At 38.0% G+C, this 22268-nt stretch overlaps 1 protein-coding gene across 2 annotated transcripts in view; it reads right to left on the reverse strand.

Moving 5' to 3' along the window:
* Positions 1–21995, reverse strand: part of LOC145902176 (uncharacterized) — a 171509-nt gene extending 149514 nt beyond the window's left edge. Inside the window, exons 1-9 of one of the 2 annotated variants that reach the window (XM_082990049.1) lie at positions 21867–21995; positions 21636–21737; positions 21441–21479; positions 19862–21172; positions 19697–19789; positions 19199–19309; positions 18596–18828; positions 18242–18409; positions 18098–18160 (exon numbers count right to left, since the gene is read on the reverse strand). In XM_082990049.1, coding sequence (XP_082846175.1) covers positions 18125–18160; positions 18242–18409; positions 18596–18828; positions 19199–19309; positions 19697–19789; positions 19862–21172; positions 21441–21479; positions 21636–21737; positions 21867–21948 — 2175 coding nt within the window. In that variant the 5' untranslated portion in view covers positions 21949–21995 and the 3' untranslated portion in view covers positions 18098–18124. Of the gene's footprint in view, positions 1–18097; positions 18161–18241; positions 18410–18595; positions 18829–19198; positions 19310–19696; positions 19790–19861; positions 21173–21440; positions 21480–21635; positions 21738–21866 lie in introns of those variants that run through there. The other variant, XM_082990050.1, reaches the window with a different exon arrangement.
* Positions 21996–22268: the final 273 nt, after the last annotated feature.

Genomic DNA, 22268 nt, shown 5'->3' on the forward strand with positions numbered 1-22268 from the left:
CGTTTCGGGAAGTTTTTCTTGAACTAATTTCATATCTGAGCGAAAGATTAAAACGTAAGTGCAACTGTCAATATTTTATCCGCACATTGTAATCTGGACAAAACAATTTCGAAGTCTAAAAACACTGAAACAATTTCAGTAATCAAACTCGATTAATAAGATAAAACTATTAATCTAAACTAAACTTTGAAACGAATTAATTTCTGGTACATTTTATTTAAATTAATTGTATTGTAGTTCTACGATTGTTTTGTTGAATTAATTGGTTGGTTTGTTTACGAAGGAGAGTGTGACGCATATTGTACACAACAAAACGATTTGAATGTTGCTTAGTCATCAGCAGTCATTTTAAGACACATGTGTGATTAATTTGCGTCGGCAGTTTGTGGGTAAAAAGAGTTTTTCTCGGTTTGTAACAAACCATATCGTTTGCCTTACTTTTGCCTTTTATAAACGGGGGAGAACAGTTACCTCAAACCATGGACTGGCTTGAGGTAATAACCCTAATCGTCATATGTGTGTGTACCGTCAAAAATAAACGATTATTCTAAAATATTTGTATCGACTCATATTACAAACCAATAGAGCTTAAAGAAAATGTCGCAAATATATCAGGATAATCATTTATAACAAGTAGATAGCAGTGCGGTGAAGTGAGAGGACCGAACCTGATAAATGTAGTCAAGCGTGAGTCGCCTTCCCTAAAGTCGAGTTAAATAAACGATTAATTGTGGTTACGTATCAGTGCATATCTTTTAATTGGTTGAAACGGTTGAGCGTTTAATTGGTTTGAAGAAATGAATTCAGCAAAGCGACAAGAATGAAAAAATCAATTATACAAAAAGCAAACAAGAATCAACTGCTTGTGTGTTGAAACCGTTTGTATTCCGATTCCGATCGGCCAAAGTAATGACTGAATTTGCTTCGGAACAAATATTGACAAACTCATTTACAGTTGCAGAAATTGAAAGCATTTGTTGATAACAGTATTATTACTTTCCCTTTATTGAAACTAAAATTGCAAGCAACAGCCAACGTATGCAAGGACACAAATGTAAATAGATTATATTAAAGACAAATTTTGAAATAAGCTCGCCTATGACGAAACAGCATTTGTATACACCACGCAACATGTATATAAGGTTACCTAAATTCTTGCCGACAGGACTCATTTACGCCACTAGGCGGTTGGTTACCCTGAAACGTTGAAACAACAAACGTCGCCAGCGCCCGACCCATATACCAAGAAAAAAACCTGATCGGATTTCGTGCCCAGGATGTCTTGGGTTCAAATCCCGGTGAGGTCAAAGGAAAAAAAATCACGATTTAGTGCTCGTCGGTGTAGGGTTGTCCACATCGTGGGTGACCTCAGGATACTAAACTGTATATTTGATCCAGGATTTTTCAAATCTTTTGCGATGTAGGGCGTGTTTGTTTCACGAACGTTTGCTTGTTCGGCGGACGCTCGACTCGAAAAGATGCCACGAACATCGAAATATAAAAGGGAAAACATAACGCGGTTGGTTATGTGTTGAGAAATTGGAAGTTGTGTTAGTGGGCGTGTGCAGACTGCGGTACGGAGATGCTTTGAGCTTTCCTTGCCCTCACGTTTTGTGTTTAATTAACTGTGTGCTACAACGCACGTGTTCTGTTTTAGTGCGTGGTATACTATTTTCTTGTGACCTTTTTCAAATTAACTTGTTTTCATATATTATTTTTGCAATGGTTAAAATGCGTTGCGTGTGATTTTTGATTGTTACTTTTCAGGTGACAATTTTATGATAACCTTCAATCAAGAGAGGCTGACTGCGGTACATTTATGGTGCGACATTTATTAATCCTGTATCATGCTGATAATTTTGAAACGTGTGATTTGCTTTGTGGAATTTCCGTTGAACCTGAGAGCTTCAACGACCACTAGCTGACGCTACAGAGAGTTGGTAAGAAAGGTTGCACGATCTTTGGTGATCAGCAAATAAATCACGGAACACTTATTCCGTAATACTTGCGGCCAAAGCTCCCAAAACAATTTAATGGGTGACATAGTATTTTTTTACCACTTACTTCATTAAACCGAGGTTATCTCTGAAAGTTGAATAGAGTGAACTTAATCAGCAAAATTTCACAAACAAATATATTTGACGAAACGTCAAAGTGTAAAAAAGCATTGATGAACTTAAAACATTACAAAACGCACAAATGAAGTGATTGGCAAGAATGTTTTTCCCAGTTAGAAACATTTTTTTTTTGTTTGCTTCAAATTAGGAACAAAAATCTCCCTTTATGAAAGTTCATTACAACAGAGTTTGAAAACAAATAACTGCATTTTGTGAAACAAGATTGAAAAATCCCTTTCTGGAGACTAAACTAATTTCAGTAACTCCCACGAATTTTGATACTTACACATTTCAGTCGCGCATCAAACTTATTCGATTTTGGACCAAATCTTGTCCGCATTCTCTGACTGTGGTAACACGTTTAAATAATATTAACCCCAAACTTCCTGAAACAATTCTACATGATTTGGTGCAGTATTCACCAATTTTTGCCCATTAAAGAAATTGTGATACAATTTATGATTGAGCCCTAAAAAGGGTCTTCCAGGCATTCGTCGGCACAGTCGACCATTCCAAGTTCTGCTGTGCTTTCATTGCTGGTTTTAATAATTCTATCCAAACCAGCCGAAGTGGAAGGTCCTAATTCCACCTTATCTTCCCAGCTGGGATTCCAACCGTCGTTGTTGGGTGTTTTGGGCGTTGGAGGTTCGGTGGGAACCAGGTAGCTGCTAAAATACAGAGGGTGGAATTATGAGAAGGGCGCACTGAGAGTATATCAGCCCCATGTCGGTAGTTTTAAGTCATAATGTAAAATGTAATTTAATTCTTATGAATGTTGTAGGGAAAGCAACTGTGATGTAGCACTTTCTATGTATTTTGACCATGAAAAACTTATCCGTTTGTGAAACCGTGGTTACTTATTATTCGGTTATAAATCGTAAAAAATTGATGAGGGCAAAAGAAGTGTCAAATTCCTAACAAACGATTTAGTCGCTTTTGGGTTAATTGGATGATATGACGATAAATGTAAGACCAGCGCCCTGCATATTGGTGTCAGGTGAAACCTAGTTAAAAAATCATCTAATATTCTTGTTTAGGATTCACGAACGACAGTCCCGACAACAACATATGGGTCGACAAATGGGAAACGGAGAGAATTCCTAGATTCGTTCCGGTCTGACGTGGGACAGCGCAGAGACAATAAAACACTTTGTCATACAACTGAAACTAGTGACGTCAATTGATACCGCGATCTGTTGCTGAACAAGATCGATAATTTCTCCCAAACCCGAACGCATTCTGCTTCGACAACAAACGTAAGCGGTTGGAAGTAAATAATTCGTGAAAGGTCTCATCTGTTAAAGTACACGTGTCGTAACGATGAGTGGACATAACCGACCTGTTACATTGAATTTCCCGGAACGTGTAGGTATCGAGGGCGTCTTTTTCATACAGTTCCCTGTGTGAGCACATGTGTAGAATCTCCCAAACTGTCAGAGAGCCGGTAATCTGCCATGGGAAAATATGTTGATCTGGTTTGTGGTTTGAACTGAGCGTTGTTGCTACCATGCAACTAATAATCACATAAACGATTAATACTCATTTGTTTATTTTAAATTTCGAGTTATTAGAAACATGTGAGCATCTCTGTCATTCTTTGACAAATAATATGAACAAGTAGTGCCCAACGCTGCCGATCGTCAGGTTTAAATCGGATTTTCACGGTGCATTACCACGTATAAACGATCATCGGCTGGACTTGTGTACGTTAAAATGCCACCCACTTCGAAAAACCTCGGAAGTGTAAAATCTGTTTACGCCCTGAACTGTTGTTTTTCAGGTTTTTTAGTCGTTGTTAACCTTCCTTTTCGTAAAATTAACGGTGATAACTGTTCAATATTTCAGCGTTGAATTGCCGAGACAGTTGCATTCCTAATATCCACCATGTAAATAGCTATGTATTGAATAAGTGATAAAAACATATCTTCCCCATATACCTCATCGCAGCACGAATGAAGGCAGATATGAAAGTTGTAAGACAGGGCCACTTGCATCCTTCCAACGGACAGCTAACGAAGTCTTGTCCAACTTCAAAGGGCGTCCACGGTAACATTAGTATCCACGGTATCGCAGCTGTTAACAGGGTCAGTGACCACGCAAGTAATGGTGAGAAAGCACCGTTGTACGCCACACTGAAATGTTAAACGCGCGTTAAACAAATATTCGATCATGTTTTGTCTTATTTCGAATAGAAATAAAAAAACTAATGTCGAGATCTTCAAACCAGTTTAAACCAGAGCAGAAGCAAGAACTGACTACAACGCCAACACCTTTTTTATGTTTTTTTTTCTATTGAATTTATCCTTTATCTGATTATGTGGATTTTTGGCCAATCCTGCAATTGCATCCCATCATTATTTAAACAATTTTTACCTTAGGCAAGTTTCTCTTATCTCATTCGTGTCGTTGGATGGATTCGGTTTGTAAGATCCAAGATCCAGATGCCTAAAAAAAAAACATTTTACAGATCACTAAAAGCATGAAAATTTGTTTTCGGGTAATTGTTTGACCTTGGACAGAAGACCGACATCATGCAAGAATGCACAATATTATAGCGCGGATTGAAAGGAACTGAATTCCCAAATCAAAACTTTTGTCTGTGTAATTTAGGGGATTTATCCAGTCCTTTCTTCTGTAAGATGTTAAAGGTTGCTGTATGGGGATTTGTGGAACCGAATTCATGCCTAATAATTTATGTAGTAATAATATTACAACAAAACCACATTTCGTACATCTTTAGAAAATTATAATTTGCTCTTCTAGTGTTATACTGTTATGTGTGGTGTCTCTCTGTAATCCACGCGCGGTCGTCTGAGGAACATTGACGTGCTGTTTTCATGTCAGCTAGCCAAAGTACAGCACCACATCCAAGCGCCACGTCCTTCGAACAGTTTCAGTCACCAGAACATTGACAAAGTTGGACATTACCACAATGTCAAGATCCACAGCAATCACCTGTGCCAGGGCTTTTGTAAATCATTAGATATCCCGTTTGGCTATTCCAGCCAACATGTCTTCAGATCGTAGACCGCACTTCGGGATTATCGGCTACCATCAATTAACTTTTGGGAATTCAACTTTTTTCCGAGAGCTTGCTTCGTTACTTCAAAATGCAAGCTACGTTGAGCACTGTTGGAAATACGCACTACCCCAAAAGAACATATGCATCTTTCTGTAACTGAGATGGTTTATGCTACTAAGTTGGTGATGTCTGGACAGTTCATTTCCCCACTTGACTACGAGCCCACAACGCATTTGCCAGCATTAAGAAAAAAATATTGTGAATTGTTTCTTTGTAGTGCCTCTGCTTTGTTGGTAGACTTTTCAGTATCACTCACATGGCTTTTTGTCGACATTCGGTTCTTTACACGCACAATAAAGGTTCTCAAACTCCTTGTTCTTTAAGTGTAGGAGCGTGGGTATCTCCTGACATGATGACAGCTGAATATTCGATGACTGAAAAACTGCCCAGCAACCAGTATACGTGGTCATCAAGGGGCCCATGGTAAGCTGATTATTCCAAATGTTATTGAATCACATTTTAGTGTGAATGGAGCACTTATCATGTCCATATCAGCACCAGGTGGCGCCATCACCTCTGTTCCATATTTGACTTTACAAGTCAGCTAATGAATGGAACCTCAATGTCTTCATCAAATGCGTGTGGAGCAATTGCACTTATTATATCAGGTAGACTTTCATCTGGTTTGGACAGAAACTTGTGAATGGAAAAACTAAGTAAATATTGGTAAAGAATTAGTCAAAATATTGGTGCATTTGTTGCAATTTAACTTCATTTCTCAAGTAGATTTAATGAAAATTGAAATAGCTCAGCAACTAAAATTCTGAAAATGTTTGAATTTTATTTTTTAATTTCTGCTTTGTGCAGATTCAGGAATAAAAATACTGTTGTGTTTTAGCATTAAAAGCTCAGGAAATACAATATACCCCATACAGTATACGTCGCACGATACAAAACACAGCATCAAAACAAAGCTCTATTGCATGCTTTGCTCAGGGTCATGGATTTTTACAAGTAGGCTGATATGAATATACTTGAGGTTACATATAATTTATATCTCACATTTTTAAGGTAAATGAAGCATATGAATATATAATAAATAGTACTGCTGCACCAGAAAACAAGATATCTTTTGACATTTCACTTCCACAATCAGGAAAAGGTAATTGTTGTTTGCGAGGTTTAACAACGTTGTTTGGGATCCATCGCCTTGAAGCTTGCTCATTGGAAAGAGAAGATCTCTCACCCTCTATAACCTTCAAACACGTTGTTCAACCTCTGAGATTTACTGATCATTGTATGCGTCCATTATCGGCTAGAGACCATGTTCTTGGACATGCTGTGTAAGTATTTTTGAAACCTTTTGTTTGTTGGTGACATTGGTTAAATTGCATGACCATTTCTTTTTTCCAGTCATAAAGCAATCTGTTTTTCTGAATTCAGGTGCTGGACACCTATCACTAGCAAATTGCAATTTCTCCTATCTCTGCATCCTTGACCGAATTGGTTAAAGTTTGATTTCATTCGACAGTAGGATGGTATAGGATTCACAAATCCTTGCGTTGGACAGATACAGGTATCGTATCCTGCTGATAGAGTCGCTGTTTATATAGGAGTAACAACCACAACCTAATGTGGACGGCACTTCTGCACCACTATTTATATTTATTGTGTTTTATGCCGTATATTGTGTTCTTTGCGTTTTACGTCGCTTTCTGCGCATTTTCCGCCTCTAGTTGTGCGTGGTCGATAACAACATGACATCACCACCCGTCACCACAAAGTAATAGCCTTTGTTAGTCACTATGGTGACATTGTCTTGATCTGTTGGCGGGATTCGTTTCGTTCAGTTTAGTTGTGCTTGTGCATGGATGTGCTGTTTGTGTTCTTTTTAACCTACTGCTTTCTTATTTATCTTGTGTTTAGGAGGCAGTTAACTATTGGAAATTAACTGTATTAATTTGTATGCTTGCATAAAGATATTCAAGGCTTGCTGGTTAGTTTGTGTGGCGCTGTACGTCGTGTCTTGTTTGAATTTTTGTTGCAGAAATTTTTTTTTCGTGGCGCGCGTATTTTGACTGGACAAAAAACTCCATTTACGAGCTCTGGCAGTTGGCAAGCGCTGCCCACGTGTGCTGCGTAAAAGTAATTTTATTGTGCACTTCCATATATGACTATTGCTTGGTTTCCTGGGTTCTTTTCTCCCGTAGTTTGCGTCAGATATGGAAATATTATAATGGGTTTGTTTCGACAGTCTCATCAGTGCAATTGTTTAGTTCTTGTTTAACATTCGGACTAAGTAAACAAACATATAAACAAACAAACAGAAACTAGAGACTCGATATGCTGCTCTGGCATTTTTGAACACTCGGTTAACCACGATTTTTGTACCCCTGCGTTTTCCATTGAGTCGATTTTGACTCTTTGGTATGAAGTTCTTTGTTGTGTTTAAATCTTTTCACCTGTAAATGTCAAGTACAAATTGTGTATTTTCCACTTTTGCAGTCATATTTCCAGAGAAATAATGATTAAATAACTATTCTGATATTTTGCTTGGTTTACATTTTACATAGACCCAGGTCTTATATGTGCAATTGCTGGGGTTCCGCAAAAATTTCGTGACCTAAAATATCGGTTCAAGTTGTATTTCCTTTCAGGTAAATCCATGCGACGAAACATCGCACCGTTAAGTAAACTATACACAATTGAATTTATCACTATCAAAGTAAGAAGCATGGCTACAAAGTAAGGCAGTTTGGGTATTAAGGTCCGGAATATCTTTCAATGGGATTATTGGGTTAAGGCATTCTATAGGTGGCGTCTTGGCCAGCATCTCATTTCAAAATGTGTAACAACGGTTGCTTTCTCACGTGATTTGATCTCGTTACGAGTTTCTACGCAACAGCTGTGTTTTCATGTGATTTTATTGGCTAGCTTAAATGTGTCGCCTTAGAGAAGTCCTTCATTGTTTTGTGTAAGAGTGCGTCTTTTGTTAACTGTTCGCTGACCGTTAGTCCTTGGATCGTCCTTCTTTCCACAACACTTCGATCGCTTTGTTTCTCTCCGGTTTAAATAATGGAACGTTCCGTGTGCGTTTAGGCGGGGCAGAGTAGCGAAGCTGTACTGTGCTCACCTCAGTTCTTTTGGTTTTGTGATTCTGTTTTGTTCAGTTCTGTCTGGGCGTCTTCAATTCACTCAAGTTTCGCATTAATATTCTTGTGTGTGTGAAATGTATTCAAAATCGATCTTGATACAATAAATGTTGGTGTGGTGTTTGCATCAGGTTTGCAATTAAAGTCAGATTAGGAAAACACAACAATTAGAACTCACGTGCGATCTTATGTCAAATCCGTTAATCAAATAGGATTTTCCATCGATCATAAATAATGTTGTTAAGATCCAGCTTGAGGCTCATATTTGGGATTACGGCATCAACATTTGGCATTTAGGTCGCAACAAGGATAATAAAAAATATTTACAACATTAGACCCAGGTGGATAATGAATCGGTCGTTATTTATTGCTTGTATTCAGCAAGTCAAGTATTCATGTCTGAGTGATATACGTCTATACCACGAAATTGGAATCAATCGTAAATTTACGGCTACCACAGGTTTCTTAAATATGTTGGTAACCTTCGTGTCTTGGTCATTGTTGCCGTTGAACTCCTTAAATACGACGAGACAATGACAAAAACAAACTTGACAGATATGTATAAATACTGTTGCACTAATAAAACAACTTACCACAATTTTTTCATCACTTCCTGTCACTAGTTTCCAATTATGATCACCAGGACTAATGAAAGATATTTTGAATTTTGTAGTCCATTCATTCTCTTTATTCCTTCCTTGTGTAATAACACCTGTGATATTGGTGAGTGATTCCAAATCAACCTGAATCCATTGATACGCATTATCTGTCGTACATACGTAAGGTTTTACATTTTAAAGAGCAAGAGTGGTAGAAAACAAGTTTGATTAAGGGTGTTTTTTTTGCACAAACAGCGTTATTTGTTATCAATTGACTTAAGACATCGTAAAACATACGGGTGCCAAGAGTTGTCGAACATGGTTAAGAAATTTTGATACTCACTTGCTGCTGCAACCCAAGCACCATAATGCACTCTAGGAATATAAGGACGATCTAAGCGGCCATTTCTTTCATGATGCAACTCGTCAACGTGAGACGATGCAGTTATGGCGCTGTCTTTGATGTAACCGGTTTTTAAACCCAATTTGCACAAAGAATCTATAAAAAGGGTAAATAGGATTATAATGTTTATGGATTATGAGACAATGCTGCAACAACGACAACCTTATTTTGCTATTTTAAGTTTGTAAGCTTACCTTGATTTGCTTGAACGTTTACGCTGAAGATTTTGTTTTCCTCGCCTGCAAATAAATATATGTATCTCTATATTAAAGGCGACTCAAAACAAATACCACGCTTGAATATAAGCACAGCAAACCGTTTTGTATGCAGTGTGAAAACATTTCGCTCCATGTGCCATCTTCAACACAATATCTAGTCATGGGAATAGTGGAATGAAGTCCTTCATCGCATACACAAGCCTGACTTGATCCAACACTGTATGTTGAACGATCCGGAAAACACGAAGCGTTTCCAATCGATGGTGGTTTGTTGCATGTTATTAAATCTACTAAGAACAAAATACGCTGTGTCACAGGTAAACATAGGAAAATTTTATACCTTGAGTAGAGTTGGAGCGATCCGATCCAATGGTTTCCTAGAAAAACGTAAACGTTTGTTCATATTTGCGTTAATCCACACAAAGCGGAGAAAATACTTACACGGTTTGTTATGGCGTACATAGAAATCCCGAAGCTGACAATGGAGAATATGGACAATATGGACAATATGAATGTGAAGACAAGAAAACGCTTTTCGTTTGATCCCTGATATACTGGAACAGAAGACAGGAAATTATTGTAAACAACTTTAACGTTCAAGCAATGTCACCATCATAACCTGACATCTTCATCGTTTTGTCCGAAACGACGATCAGACTTTCGATGACTCCCTACTTTCCCAATTAATGTGATTTAAAGCTCTTACCTGAATTGTGTAAGAGCATTAACCATTTCACCACGTTCAAATAGATATAGTTAGTGTTGTAATCAGTTCGTTAACAAACATACAGAATGCTAACGCTACATGCCATCCGAAAGTTTCAGAAAAGGAACTTCATTGAACTCGTTAAAGTCTGTTCGTCGTGACACGAACATGTTGTGACAGGCAGGTTACTTGTCCTGGTTTTACGATTGATGACATTGCGAAGTTGCGTTTACAGTTTCAAAAAAAACAAAAAACAGACAGAGACTTGGAAATCTATACATAGCACTGCTGTTCTGCCATGACTTGAATTTTATAGAAAAATCTACCACTTGCAATGTTGGGTAACACACGCATACCTAAAGTTAGATAACAAAACATCCCTCCAAGTGACTATTGTTAAATCGAAACACGAAAACGAAAATTGTTAATCGCAGGAATGTTTGCGGTCACTGTGGTCAGATGCTCGTTTCGCCATGCAATAAAATTTATCACTTTTTATTTCAACATATCAAGTCGTTAAGTCTTGCGCAATCCATGGTCAAATTTTCACTTGTTATGACAACATGCCTCGTCATTGCGTAACTTCTTCTGCAATTCAAATTTACGATATTTTTCGTACGTATAGATCGTAAGAGGTCATCATCCCGTTAAACCTTTCATCTCGATTAACTTCTTGCCGTTCCGCGCTCCTAACTATTCCATCCTAATAAGACTTGTTGTCGCCACAAACACTTGCCAGAATTATTTGTCTTTTCAAGAAATTTTCCTTATTATGAATCATTTGTAGTGAATTGATGCCACCTGGTGGATTTTAACGTGTAGAAAGCGGATCCGAGCTATATGACGTTTAATAAAACGGAATTGGAATATTGAATTCTGATATTTTTTGGTTGACACGAAAGGTTTAAACACGATTTGAGCATCGTAGCAAGCTCGCTTGTTAAAGACATTCCTCAAGCAACATTGTAGGAATGCATGGTATCTAAACATTTTCCGTTATGTACGTTAGCATTTAGCGTAACACACCTTGAAAATAGATATATTCAGTGTCATCTGCAGTTAAAAACAAGCATACGGAATGTTAACGCTAAACGTTACGCGAAAATTTCCAAAAACGAGGTTTGGCGCCGTAACAGTGAGCTCGTTGAACTCTGTTCGTCGTTACACAAGCATGTTGTGACAGGCAGGTTACTGGTCCTGGGTTTAACCGATTAATTTCAATGCGAAGTTGAAAGCACTTGGATGTCTAACGTTAAATACGACAAACAACTGACTTCAGGAGAAAAGCCGGCAAAACTTCACATTTCAACCAAAATACTCCAAAAGTCTTTTCCGTTTTAATTCCAACACTTACTATTGTAATACTCAACAGAAAATGCGCTTGTACACTCACATTTTAAGAAATTAATTACTGTCATGTTATCGCAGGACGTTGCAATGCATAGATGCTGACCGTTTGGTTGCTTCAGTTAAAATCGCGTTTGCATGAAGTTGCATTAAAAAATCGCCATCCAAAAACCCTTTCATCTAGAAAATCCCAGTTACTTGCTATACTGACTCATCCAATAAACGTACAAAACATGCCGCCCATATTAACAATGCTCATTCCTATGTTTATTCATTACAAAATAACTAACTACTCCAGTCAAATTCTAATACATAAATTTCTATGTGCGTATATATCGACAATCGACGTAATACCTATCCCAACGAACGTTATACACAGTCAGCCCTTTGCAGAAGTTACCTAAAAAGGTGTTTAATCAAAAATGCCAGTATGTTCTCTGCAAAACCGGCAAACACAATCAATTTCTTTTTGCTGACAAATAAAACGTTCGTGTCCCCAAATCAGCATTTTAACCGGAAAATTTGACAATGTTAAACGCAGTCACATGAAACCACAGTATGTTGGTAAGCATCGTGACTAAAAGTGTTTCGGTTGCCTCATGTGCAATCGGATTTGTATAAGGTTACGAACCAATTCGTACCTCTGTACACAGAATAAAAATCCTCGTTAAATCCTCGAGGTCGGTGGATGAGTTACGCGGAACAAAACGTTTTGTATTCTAGCTCGTAACTTTTCAAACCCAAACGTCCGCAGAAGTTCATAGTTATCCCTTTCAAATCGTGGTGGTTGACGCAAATAGCTTCCTACCCTAAAAACCCATCATGTTTAATATATGGTTGACACGAACTCTCTAGTCAATATAAATGGGGTTTGGTTTTATTGGATTTACATACAACTCCACTCAACGATAAAGCGACTTTTGCTTCGTTTTCTATTTAAAGTGACAAAGACATTTGGTTTTATAGCACGTTTGAACTTTTCCACCTCCCTGTTTATGATTTGTGTAAATAACTGATGGAACGCCGCGAGCGCATGGACGTTTGCACTTTTATTTCTTGTGTTTATATTTTTCCGTTTCGTATTAGATCCAAAAACACCAAGTTGCTGCGGAGGAAAATATATCGATAAATGTGAGCGAGATTGTTGTTCGAAACTTACAAATTAACACAATTAATGATGCTGACTCATCCAAAACACATTAGTGTCGTTACTAAGAATGCTGTGTTTTAAAAATAACGTGGAAAATAGTTCTCCCTCCAAGTTAAGGACAATGGGTTATGGTTGCACTACACGATGACGCGTAAGGACTTGAGCATCTAGATATCGTGAAGACTCGGAAGTCGCCGAAAGGTACAACTGGCACAGGAGGCTCTAAGACGTAGAGCAGATTTGCCGGGCATACGTCGAATGTCAATGTTAAAAAAACTGCACAAGAACAGAGACACCACTCCATGCGGCGTGTGGAAGTCGATGTGGTTTGTCCTCTACTACTACAGCGATCTAGGTATCAGTTTATTTTGGTTACATACGGTATATTTTCCTTGCTACTTTTAGTTCGTTCGTGCTTGGCCGATGCGTCACAAAACGACAAACTAAACAGGTATTGCTGAAATTTCGCCGTCTTTAAATTCGGTTATTTGTGAAATGAACAATAAAATGTCGGTTGAAACTTGCTGTCTGAGCTATCCCCCGTTACATCCAATGTTACCCCTGTACTGGTATTCGCTGTTAAGCCGGTTCTAATTACAATAAAATAATGTATAGAAATCGTCGAGCACAGTAATAACCATAAGTTTTCCCGCCTTAAACGCTAAAAAAATGCTTTGCGACCACACGACGTCATTTTTGGATTAAAACCTCGGGTTTTGCGTATGCTGAGTAGCCCGAATAAAAAAGCATATTTATTGAATGTTTTTTTTTTCAGGTAGAAGATTTTTACCGAGAAATTAGTAACGGACGAAAAATAGCTGATTATAAATTTAATTGACTTAGTTTAAGATCAAGATCTACTTACGGAAGTTCACTGAAACTAAAATCGTGAAATTAAATATTGGTGGCGTTTCAGGTATAAACAGAAACAAACCTAACAGATCTACCAGGTCGTGCGCCCACGTTAATATTGTTTTAACCCATAAAGCAAACAACAAACGTTAGACATGTGTGTTGTTTATTAACTCTGATTAAGATGACAAATGTAGCGTTCCGTCCTGTTTTGATGTTAAAAAGAAATGACTCCGTCAATCCACATACGCACGTCGGCTATCTGTGCGAATAATTTTTTTTAGTAAATTATCAAAGGTTAAGATTTCGACTCGAACTTGGGACTTGGAATACCTTGTTGTAAACATTCAAGTTATCACATGAATCTCGACCGTACGACACAACCCAATGAAGGAAGAGCTGATTTCCTTGATTGGGATGGCGGCAGACAAGACCGCCTCCAAAGTCGCTCTTTGAATAAAACGATTTTGTTTAAAACTGCTCAAAAATTTTACTTCTTGCCACTGGGAATTTTGTTGACGTCACGTAGACGAAACTCATTATGTTTAAAAGTTGGTTGCCACTGGTTTGGTTACCTGAATTGGCAATTTCGTTCAACACTAGTTTTTCCTCGACATGTTTTTACTGATTATTTTAATGCATGTTATAAATACTTACAACGCAAACGCCTGTCCCAGCAATGCCTTCAGCACAAAACTTTGGGTCTCCGGCAGACACGCGAAAACTTCTCCACGATGCAGTTAACGAAGAGCAACTTGTGGTCGGAACGATGTCAGAGGCAAGTTGGAGCAATACGTCGGAAAGTGGGCCCCTCACGGCCGCAACAAAATTATGTTTGTCAAAAACTTTTAATATATAGTTTTATGACATAATAGATGCTCATTTTTTATATTTGGTTTTAATAATCCTAAACTAAGGAGATAAAATATCATTTTGTGATATTTACAATACAATGTCGAAGAAATAGGGCTCATACACGTGGTTCACTGCAAGAGCCAGTGCAGAACTGCATAGCTAATGGTGTGTGTAAGTTAATACAGAAAGCTATATACAAACTTGTTCTTCCCCAGCCCGCTAGGTAGCAAGTAGTCCCGGCAAATGAATTGCTGTCATCGTCTGTTCTTGTTCCATCTGACACCAAGTTAACTGGCATCACAAATTGGTTGAACGTAGCTTTTCTCGACAGCTGTCAAATAAACAGTTCACGGAACCCCAAGTAATGCACTTTCTTTTGATTACATTTCGTAATGTTTTGCGCTTTGCTGTTGTTCAGTTTTGCAAGAGGATCCATATTTATTGCAATAGCAATGTTCTTTCGCAAGCAAGCTGCTTGTAGTTGAATAATGAACAGTCTGGCTAGTATTTGTGTACCCTGTAAATCATACTCATGATTTATATAAATACAAATCTTTAAGGATTTTATACAAAACAATAACATCCAGATAATAAATGTAACAGAAAAAATTACTTCGGGCTCTGGCGCATTCCAAAATACCAAAGAGTAAAACCAACACAACCCAAACACAATTCATTATACTATTCTTATGTAACCGAAATTAACGCAACCTAAAATAACTTGAAATTGTTTCTTCTGATACCCATACAACTCTTCAACCTAGTACGTGAATACAAACATAACACTATAGTAGTGATGTTCCCAGTTCCAAATTATCCGACCCGGCCGGATCCGGATAGTCAAATCCGGCCGGATAATTTGGATCCCGCAGTTTGTTAACACCGATTCGTGTATTACGGCAAAAATGTTTGATTGCCAAACAGAATGCTATGTTAAGGTTAGCCTGTCATGAGTGGAACAAATAAACGTGGGTATTTATTAATATGGTATAACACGTCACGAAAAATCTTAATAACAAATAACAGAAAAAATCTTACGTCGGCGAGTATAACAGACTGGATCCCAAAAACGAGTAATTTGCGAAATGTTTGTCCGCTTTTTGGACAAAAATGCTTTACCATCTATCCGGTTAAATTAAGTGTATTATCCGGCCGGGTCCGGGTATTGAAAATTGGTCAATATCCGGCCGGGTCCGGGTACCCGGATCCGGCGCAACACATCACTACGCTATAGTCTCATTGCAGGATATCTGAGGGACAATTAAACAGGATGCTTCATCCCTACAGTATTATCTCCTGTTGATTCATGTATTGTTTGTCAAATACGGCTTCAAGCTCCTTGAAAACGCGAGCTAATGCACTTATGTATTAACATTATTGTATTGTTGTGGTTTAATACACTACATAAACGGAACGGAACAGCGGTGCACACTAACGTAGGTTACAACAAAATGCCCTTGGTGGCACAGAGGATAACTTATGTAGGAGGTGGTCACGCGACACTACCACGTTGTACAAGCACTAATGCGAAACACACTACATCCCCCTTTACTGAAAATGCAAAATCGGAATTTCAAGTCTAGACAAACGGATGGTTTTACCAACCGACCGGAACGCGTACGCAGTTCACGTTGTTCTGGAATCGGCCGTATGTGTCGACAGTTACGTCGCAATGACCGGTTTGGGGTATCGACGATGCAAGAGCGTGGAAGTGAGGTTTAAGAACGTACAATGCCTCCCTCTCCACCGATCCAAGCGTACGTTTCCGGGGAAAGTTCAGGTAGAAGCCGTACCCGTTGTCGCTTGTCGTAATTTTGCTTGATTTCGAGATCTTTAGCTCTGAAACTCGATAAATAAGACCAGTTATGGACAAGGAACGACGTCCAACACGGAATTGTCGCCTTCAATCGTCTTCCTATCAACAACTCCGCTGGGCTGTATCCGGAAGCCAGCTTTGTGGCACGGTAAGAAAGTAACGCCAAATAGGAGCTTCGGCTTTGCTTAGTGGATACAGTGGGCTGCTGGTCTGGTGAATGAAGCCATATTCGTTGGCGAAACACTGAAAAATATATAGGAATTGTATTGCGGGCCGTTATCCGACATCACTATGCCTGGAATCCCATGGCGGGAAAAATAGACTTCAAGTGACTGATAATGTCCGATGAGCTCGTGCCATGAGCGAGTAGGAACATCTCAATGAACCTCGAGAAGTAATCTACGACCAATAGTTACATTTCACCTTGGAAATACAGCAAATCTGTTCCTACTTTTTCCCATGGTCTACTGGGCAGAAGAAAAGGAATCATTGGTTCTGCTGGCATATTTGTATTCCTCTGACCCTTAATGCAGCTGGAAACAAATTGATTAATGTCGTTGGTAATACCTGGCCACCAGACGGAACCTTTGGCTCTCCGTCCACACTTCTCCATCCCCTGATGTCCAACATGTATACTGCGCAAAATTTCATTTCGCAGAACTTCAGTAATGACAGGTCTGGAGCCTTTTGAGAAAACAATCCGTCAACAACAGTTATATCGTGGCGCAGTTGAAAATATGGTTGCAGCGAATCGAAATAGACTCGTTTAGGCCAACCGCCTTTAGTAAGTTGAAGAACTTTTTGACTTTATACGTCACACTTCGTTGTGTCACAGATTTGCTGTAGCCGTGTTTGAGATGCGGGAATGTTAGCAATTACCGCAACAACGTTTTCTTCAATCTCATGTTGCAAAGTAACTTCAATTGCAGAGAGCTACTTTGGAGAAGGCGATCTAGAGAGTACATCAGCAGCATGTAAAGAATTACCAGGTACATGAACTTTTCGCACGACCAAGCTACTGCCAAAGATTCTTTCTCAACTTGAGCGTATACCTCTGTTCTGTTTTCGTTAATGCTCGTGATGCGTAGACCGTTTCTTCGCTGTAATAAAACAGCCCCGAGTCCATACGATGATGAATCAGCAGAAACGAGTGTTTAAGGTTCTATACATTTACACATATGCGGGCTGTGTTGCTTTTTTTGCCAGAACAATTACTAGTGTTTGGTAACATATGAAGGCCGACTACTATAGGCAAAAAGATTATTATCTAAATAAAATGGCAATTCTGTTTTCCGCAATAATCGCCCTTATTTTTTAATGCTTCAGTTTTAGAACCTTGCAGGTTTGCGTATCTGATCGTGCAGAACATAAAATTCACGGCAACACATCAGTGGCTTGCACTGGGAACCGAGAAATGAAGCAGTCAGGCATCATGTAAAATAACGCAGATTTCCAGACTCACAACTACCGACCAATTGTCTTTGCAAAAAATGATAAATTAATATCATGTACTGCTCGTTGTTCCCATTTTTTGAAAAGAATATTTATAAATTATCAAATCTCTAAATCAACGGTGTAAAATTTCTATTTTTAAACTGCAAAAAAAAAATTGCGCACATGTGATTATGCAAAAAAATTATATCTCATTTCCTAATTTGATTATTATTTCTATTTTCGTTATAATACCTCTAGTGGCACTGTTTAAGTTTTAGTGTTACTAAGTGACGCTTGGGAAAAAATGTCAGAGTTTTTGTTTTTTGTTAAAAATCATTTATTTCTGGAAACACGAAAACAAAACACAAATAATTCGGGAACAGGAAATAGTTTTCGTGTTGAGATTCTGCTTTAATCCGAATCACTGGAATCTGGATCGGATGAGGGGGGGGATCACTGTTGACCTTCAACCAAACCCGAAACAAACGGCTGAAAAAAGTCACAAAAAGTTTTAATTTTATGAAATTTCACAAATAAATGTTTTTATGCAAATATAAATTAAATCCTCACAGGGTTTTCCATATTAGCAAGTGCTGCCTCCACCATCTTAACCGACTCCGGATCCATTTTGCACCAACTCAGATTCAACCTCCCCCCAACCTTCGGTAAAATCTCACGAATTTTTTTCCCGTCGTCTTTTCCGCGAAACTCGTTTCCACGCAGGTCGAGAATTCTCAACTATTTAAAATAAAAACATTGTTTGTTGGAAATATTTCTACACTATTTGAACCACGAAGAAGCAACATTTTATCCCAAAACTAAAACGATTTCGTGTTTTTTCTTTAAATAAATAAACTTTTGCAAAAAATGCCAGGGAATTAAAACAGAATCTTGGTTACAAAATAAATAAAAACACAAACAAACCTTTTGTTCCATTCCTTTTATTGCTTCACAAATAATCGTTAAATCTTCGGAGTTCAGGTGGCAACTCCACAGCCACAGCCTCAAATCATTTCTTGTAACTTTTGGTAAAAATTCCGCCAAAACCTGAACGATTGAGTGAAGTCGGGTGAAGGAACAATTCAACTTCTGAGGACAAAAACCGGCGAGATTTTCTTGGAGGCATTTTTGGATTTCCTTCAAATCCAGAAATAAATCTGAAACAAAACAGAAGAAAGTTTATTAAAAAAGCAGATGTCTGGTTTCCAGTTTTAATAAAATCACTTAAACTAAAACTTACTTTATTCTTGAACAGAATTCCCCACGTTTAAGTCGGATTTAATCAACACAAGAACCAACAAATCAATCCAATATAAAACGTTTAAATTATCAGAAAATATAAAAATTACACGACAGAAATAAATGCGTCTTTCCTCCACAACATTTAATCACAACTAAAAAAAACTGCATTGAGTGTTCGGTTCAAACAATGACTGTGTGACGTAACAAACCCACCTATTGTTACGCAAATAAATGTTGTGTTTACAAACACGCATTAAACTGTTGGCGTTCATATCATTTACTCACTCAGTAGATCGTATCTCTTGGGTTCAGATTGGAGATATCTTGAAAGCGCATCCAATAATTTCGCACGTTTGTCTGGAATTTGGTAGGGCGGTTTGTTTTTGCCTTCGTTTTCTAGAAAAACAGCAACTGTTTCTTAAAGCTGAGCGGAACCTGTGCATTAACAAGCTTTAATCCAATCTGTATTTACATCGTGTACTTACGCAACACTCCATGATGCTTAGGATGCAAACGGAAAAATCTTGAAAGTGCATCCAATAGTTTGCCACTATTGCCAGGAAAATTTAATACATTTTTAGGGAAAAAGAATTGTAGACATGCATTTCGCTTTACAAATGACTTTTACTTATTGTCTTTGCATCCAAATGTGATTTTCATTTCTATACAGGCCTGTATTCAAGCTTTACGTGCATTAATATGTGGTTGCACGGTACTGAAGTATGATCTTATTTTGGTGACATAACATAATTGTAAAATTGTGAGCAACATTGGTCTGCATACCTGTTTGCTGACTCCCAGAATCTGTGACGTTGCCAACAAAGGTAGCGGCGCACTTAGACTCATAACCAGCCTCAGCATTGTCACTTCTTGTAGCTGTATGGAAAACAAATATATGAACAAAGCAAATGTAATTGATATATTAATGGTTTTGACTGCTTTACTTACCACTTGTCTCTCCAAGCAAAAGGCCACAAGTAAACCGTCGCGTCATGGCCCAGTGTGCGTTTCTAACCAATTCTTCCAGAACTTTGTCAAATTCTTTATCTGGCATGAAGAAGGAAATGTAGTAAGCCCCGAGGAATTCCTGCAGAGTTTCATGTGAGTAGTAAAAAATTGCTTCGGCACCATCAAAAACTTTTCGCTGTGGTAACCAGGAATACTTGGGTAGTTTGATAATAACATTTTGTACTTTGATATAATCCAGACCCACTTCAGAGAGGTCTGTATGGGTAAACACAACAGTTTTACGAGCCTTTCCATTATACGCCATTTGGCCAAGGGCTTTTATCACAAAGTTTGTATCCTTGTCCTTCGTATGTTCTGCCACATCAAGTTGTTGCAAAACAGCATTAAATATGTTGGTAATTGTGCCACAACTGTTTTTGTCACCAAACAAACTGGCATACAAAACAAATTGCAAAAGTAATGGATTGCGACAAAAATTTAGCACTTCTGCAGATTCAGTTTCAAGTTTTTTCCACAGTTCACTTGCTTTTTCACCAGCATAAAAATCAAATAGCTTTTTCATGTTTTCTGCAGAGAAATCATGGACGTTAATGATGGATTTTGGACGAATTTTCACAGGAATTGTGAGCAGGGAATGGGGGCGGGACGTAAATATCAAAGATGATTTTTTGAAGAAGATTTTTCCGCAGAGATTGGCAACAAGTTGTTGAACTGTCAAACGATTTTCGTAACTTGCACTTATTGCTGTCATATTTTGTAGCGACCATGTTGCCTGATCTAACCCATCAAATATAAAAACACATTTTTGAGCATTTCTTTTCATCCATTTAAATGCAGCATCTAGTACAGTTTGTTCAACATCAGGAAACTGTCTATCAAGTAGAAGCTCTTGCAGTGTTAGTTTTTCATCTCCAAACTTTAAATACATGAAGCTTAGATGCACCACCAAATACTTCTTTTTCATGTGCTTAATCAGTTTCTTGGACATGGTGCTCTTCCCTGACCCCGCTGCTCCAACAATTGCAAGAAATTGATCACCTTTTTCAATTGTGGAAATCAATTCCTCAAATGTTAGGGGTTCGCCCTGACCATGGTCTACTTTGTCCTTTGCTGTTGGTGGAAAATTGGACCTTTCATTTTTGGTATCGATGCCTCTGTAGAAGTCAATGACCTCTAGGGAAGGATTGACATCAGGAACTCCCTCTTCACATAAACCAGGAAGAGGAACCACAGCCTTAAGATCATTCTGTTGATTTTTGATGATTTCGATGGCTTTGAGCTGCCTTTTCTCTGCAGGCAAAATAGACCAGTGAACACAATGTTTATATTGCAAGATCTTATTCCAAGTTTGCAGTTCAACTGACTTTAGGAGAACAAAAACATTTCATTTGTTTTATGGCATGGTATAGACACTGCTTTAATGTTTACAATAATTTTGTGCTTACTAAAATGTACGCGGCCAAAACTAATTGCCACCCCTTCTGATTAAATATCTTTGTTGGCTAAACTTTTTGAATGTATCCCTGACCTATGAGTTATAGTAAGCATTTTACTTTACCTTCATCTTGTTGCTCATCTCCTTTGGTGTTTGATGAATCTTATTAGAAAAATATAGTTTAAAACAGTTGAAAACTGGAATTGGATTATAAAGTAGCTGGCTTTCAAAATAGGAACATAAACATAATTTACAAACGGATGTTTTTCTTTATGAGAATGTTCAGTGGTTGTTAACTATGACATGTATTTGTTATACCTGGTGTATTGTAGAATTTTTTTGTTATTTTTACATCACCCTGAACTCCAACAATGCTATCAGCTATGTTTGCTCTCTGTGTTGATACTTGCAGTGAAGGACCTGGTTAAAAAACATAATTTAATACAAATCAAGCAAAGGAGAGCCAGAAACTGTATTATGAAATGAGTTACTTTGAACAATAATACCAAAACTTTATTGTGAAATTAGTTGTTCAAGCACACTTCCTACCTGGTCTCTGTGGTTCAGTTTCAAAATTGGCCACACGTTTTGCATCTGGCATTGGTTTCCTCGGGGCTTCAGGGCTCGACATGATGAGTATTGGCTGTAGCTTCTTTCAAATGCAAAGCAACATCAAAATATGACAAAAATTTTTACTGCAAACAAAAACAGAAATTTTTTTTTTCAAACTGAAACTTGAGTTAAGTCATTCAGTATCATTAACAAATAGTTTTGTCATATAGTTGCAAATAAGTCAACGAATCACCAAAAATCTACCACCGCCAACAACTGAATTCGGTTGTTAACCAGCATTAATCTCACACACCAACGCTGGTAGCAGAAACTACCACAGTATGTACATACAAAAACAAATGACAAATTCTATGTTAAATGCCCTTCTGGAATTACTTC

The sequence above is a fragment of the Ascidia mentula genome, chromosome 5 (assembly GCF_947561715.1).
Source record: "Ascidia mentula chromosome 5, kaAscMent1.1, whole genome shotgun sequence".
NCBI lineage: Eukaryota > Metazoa > Chordata > Ascidiacea > Phlebobranchia > Ascidiidae > Ascidia > Ascidia mentula.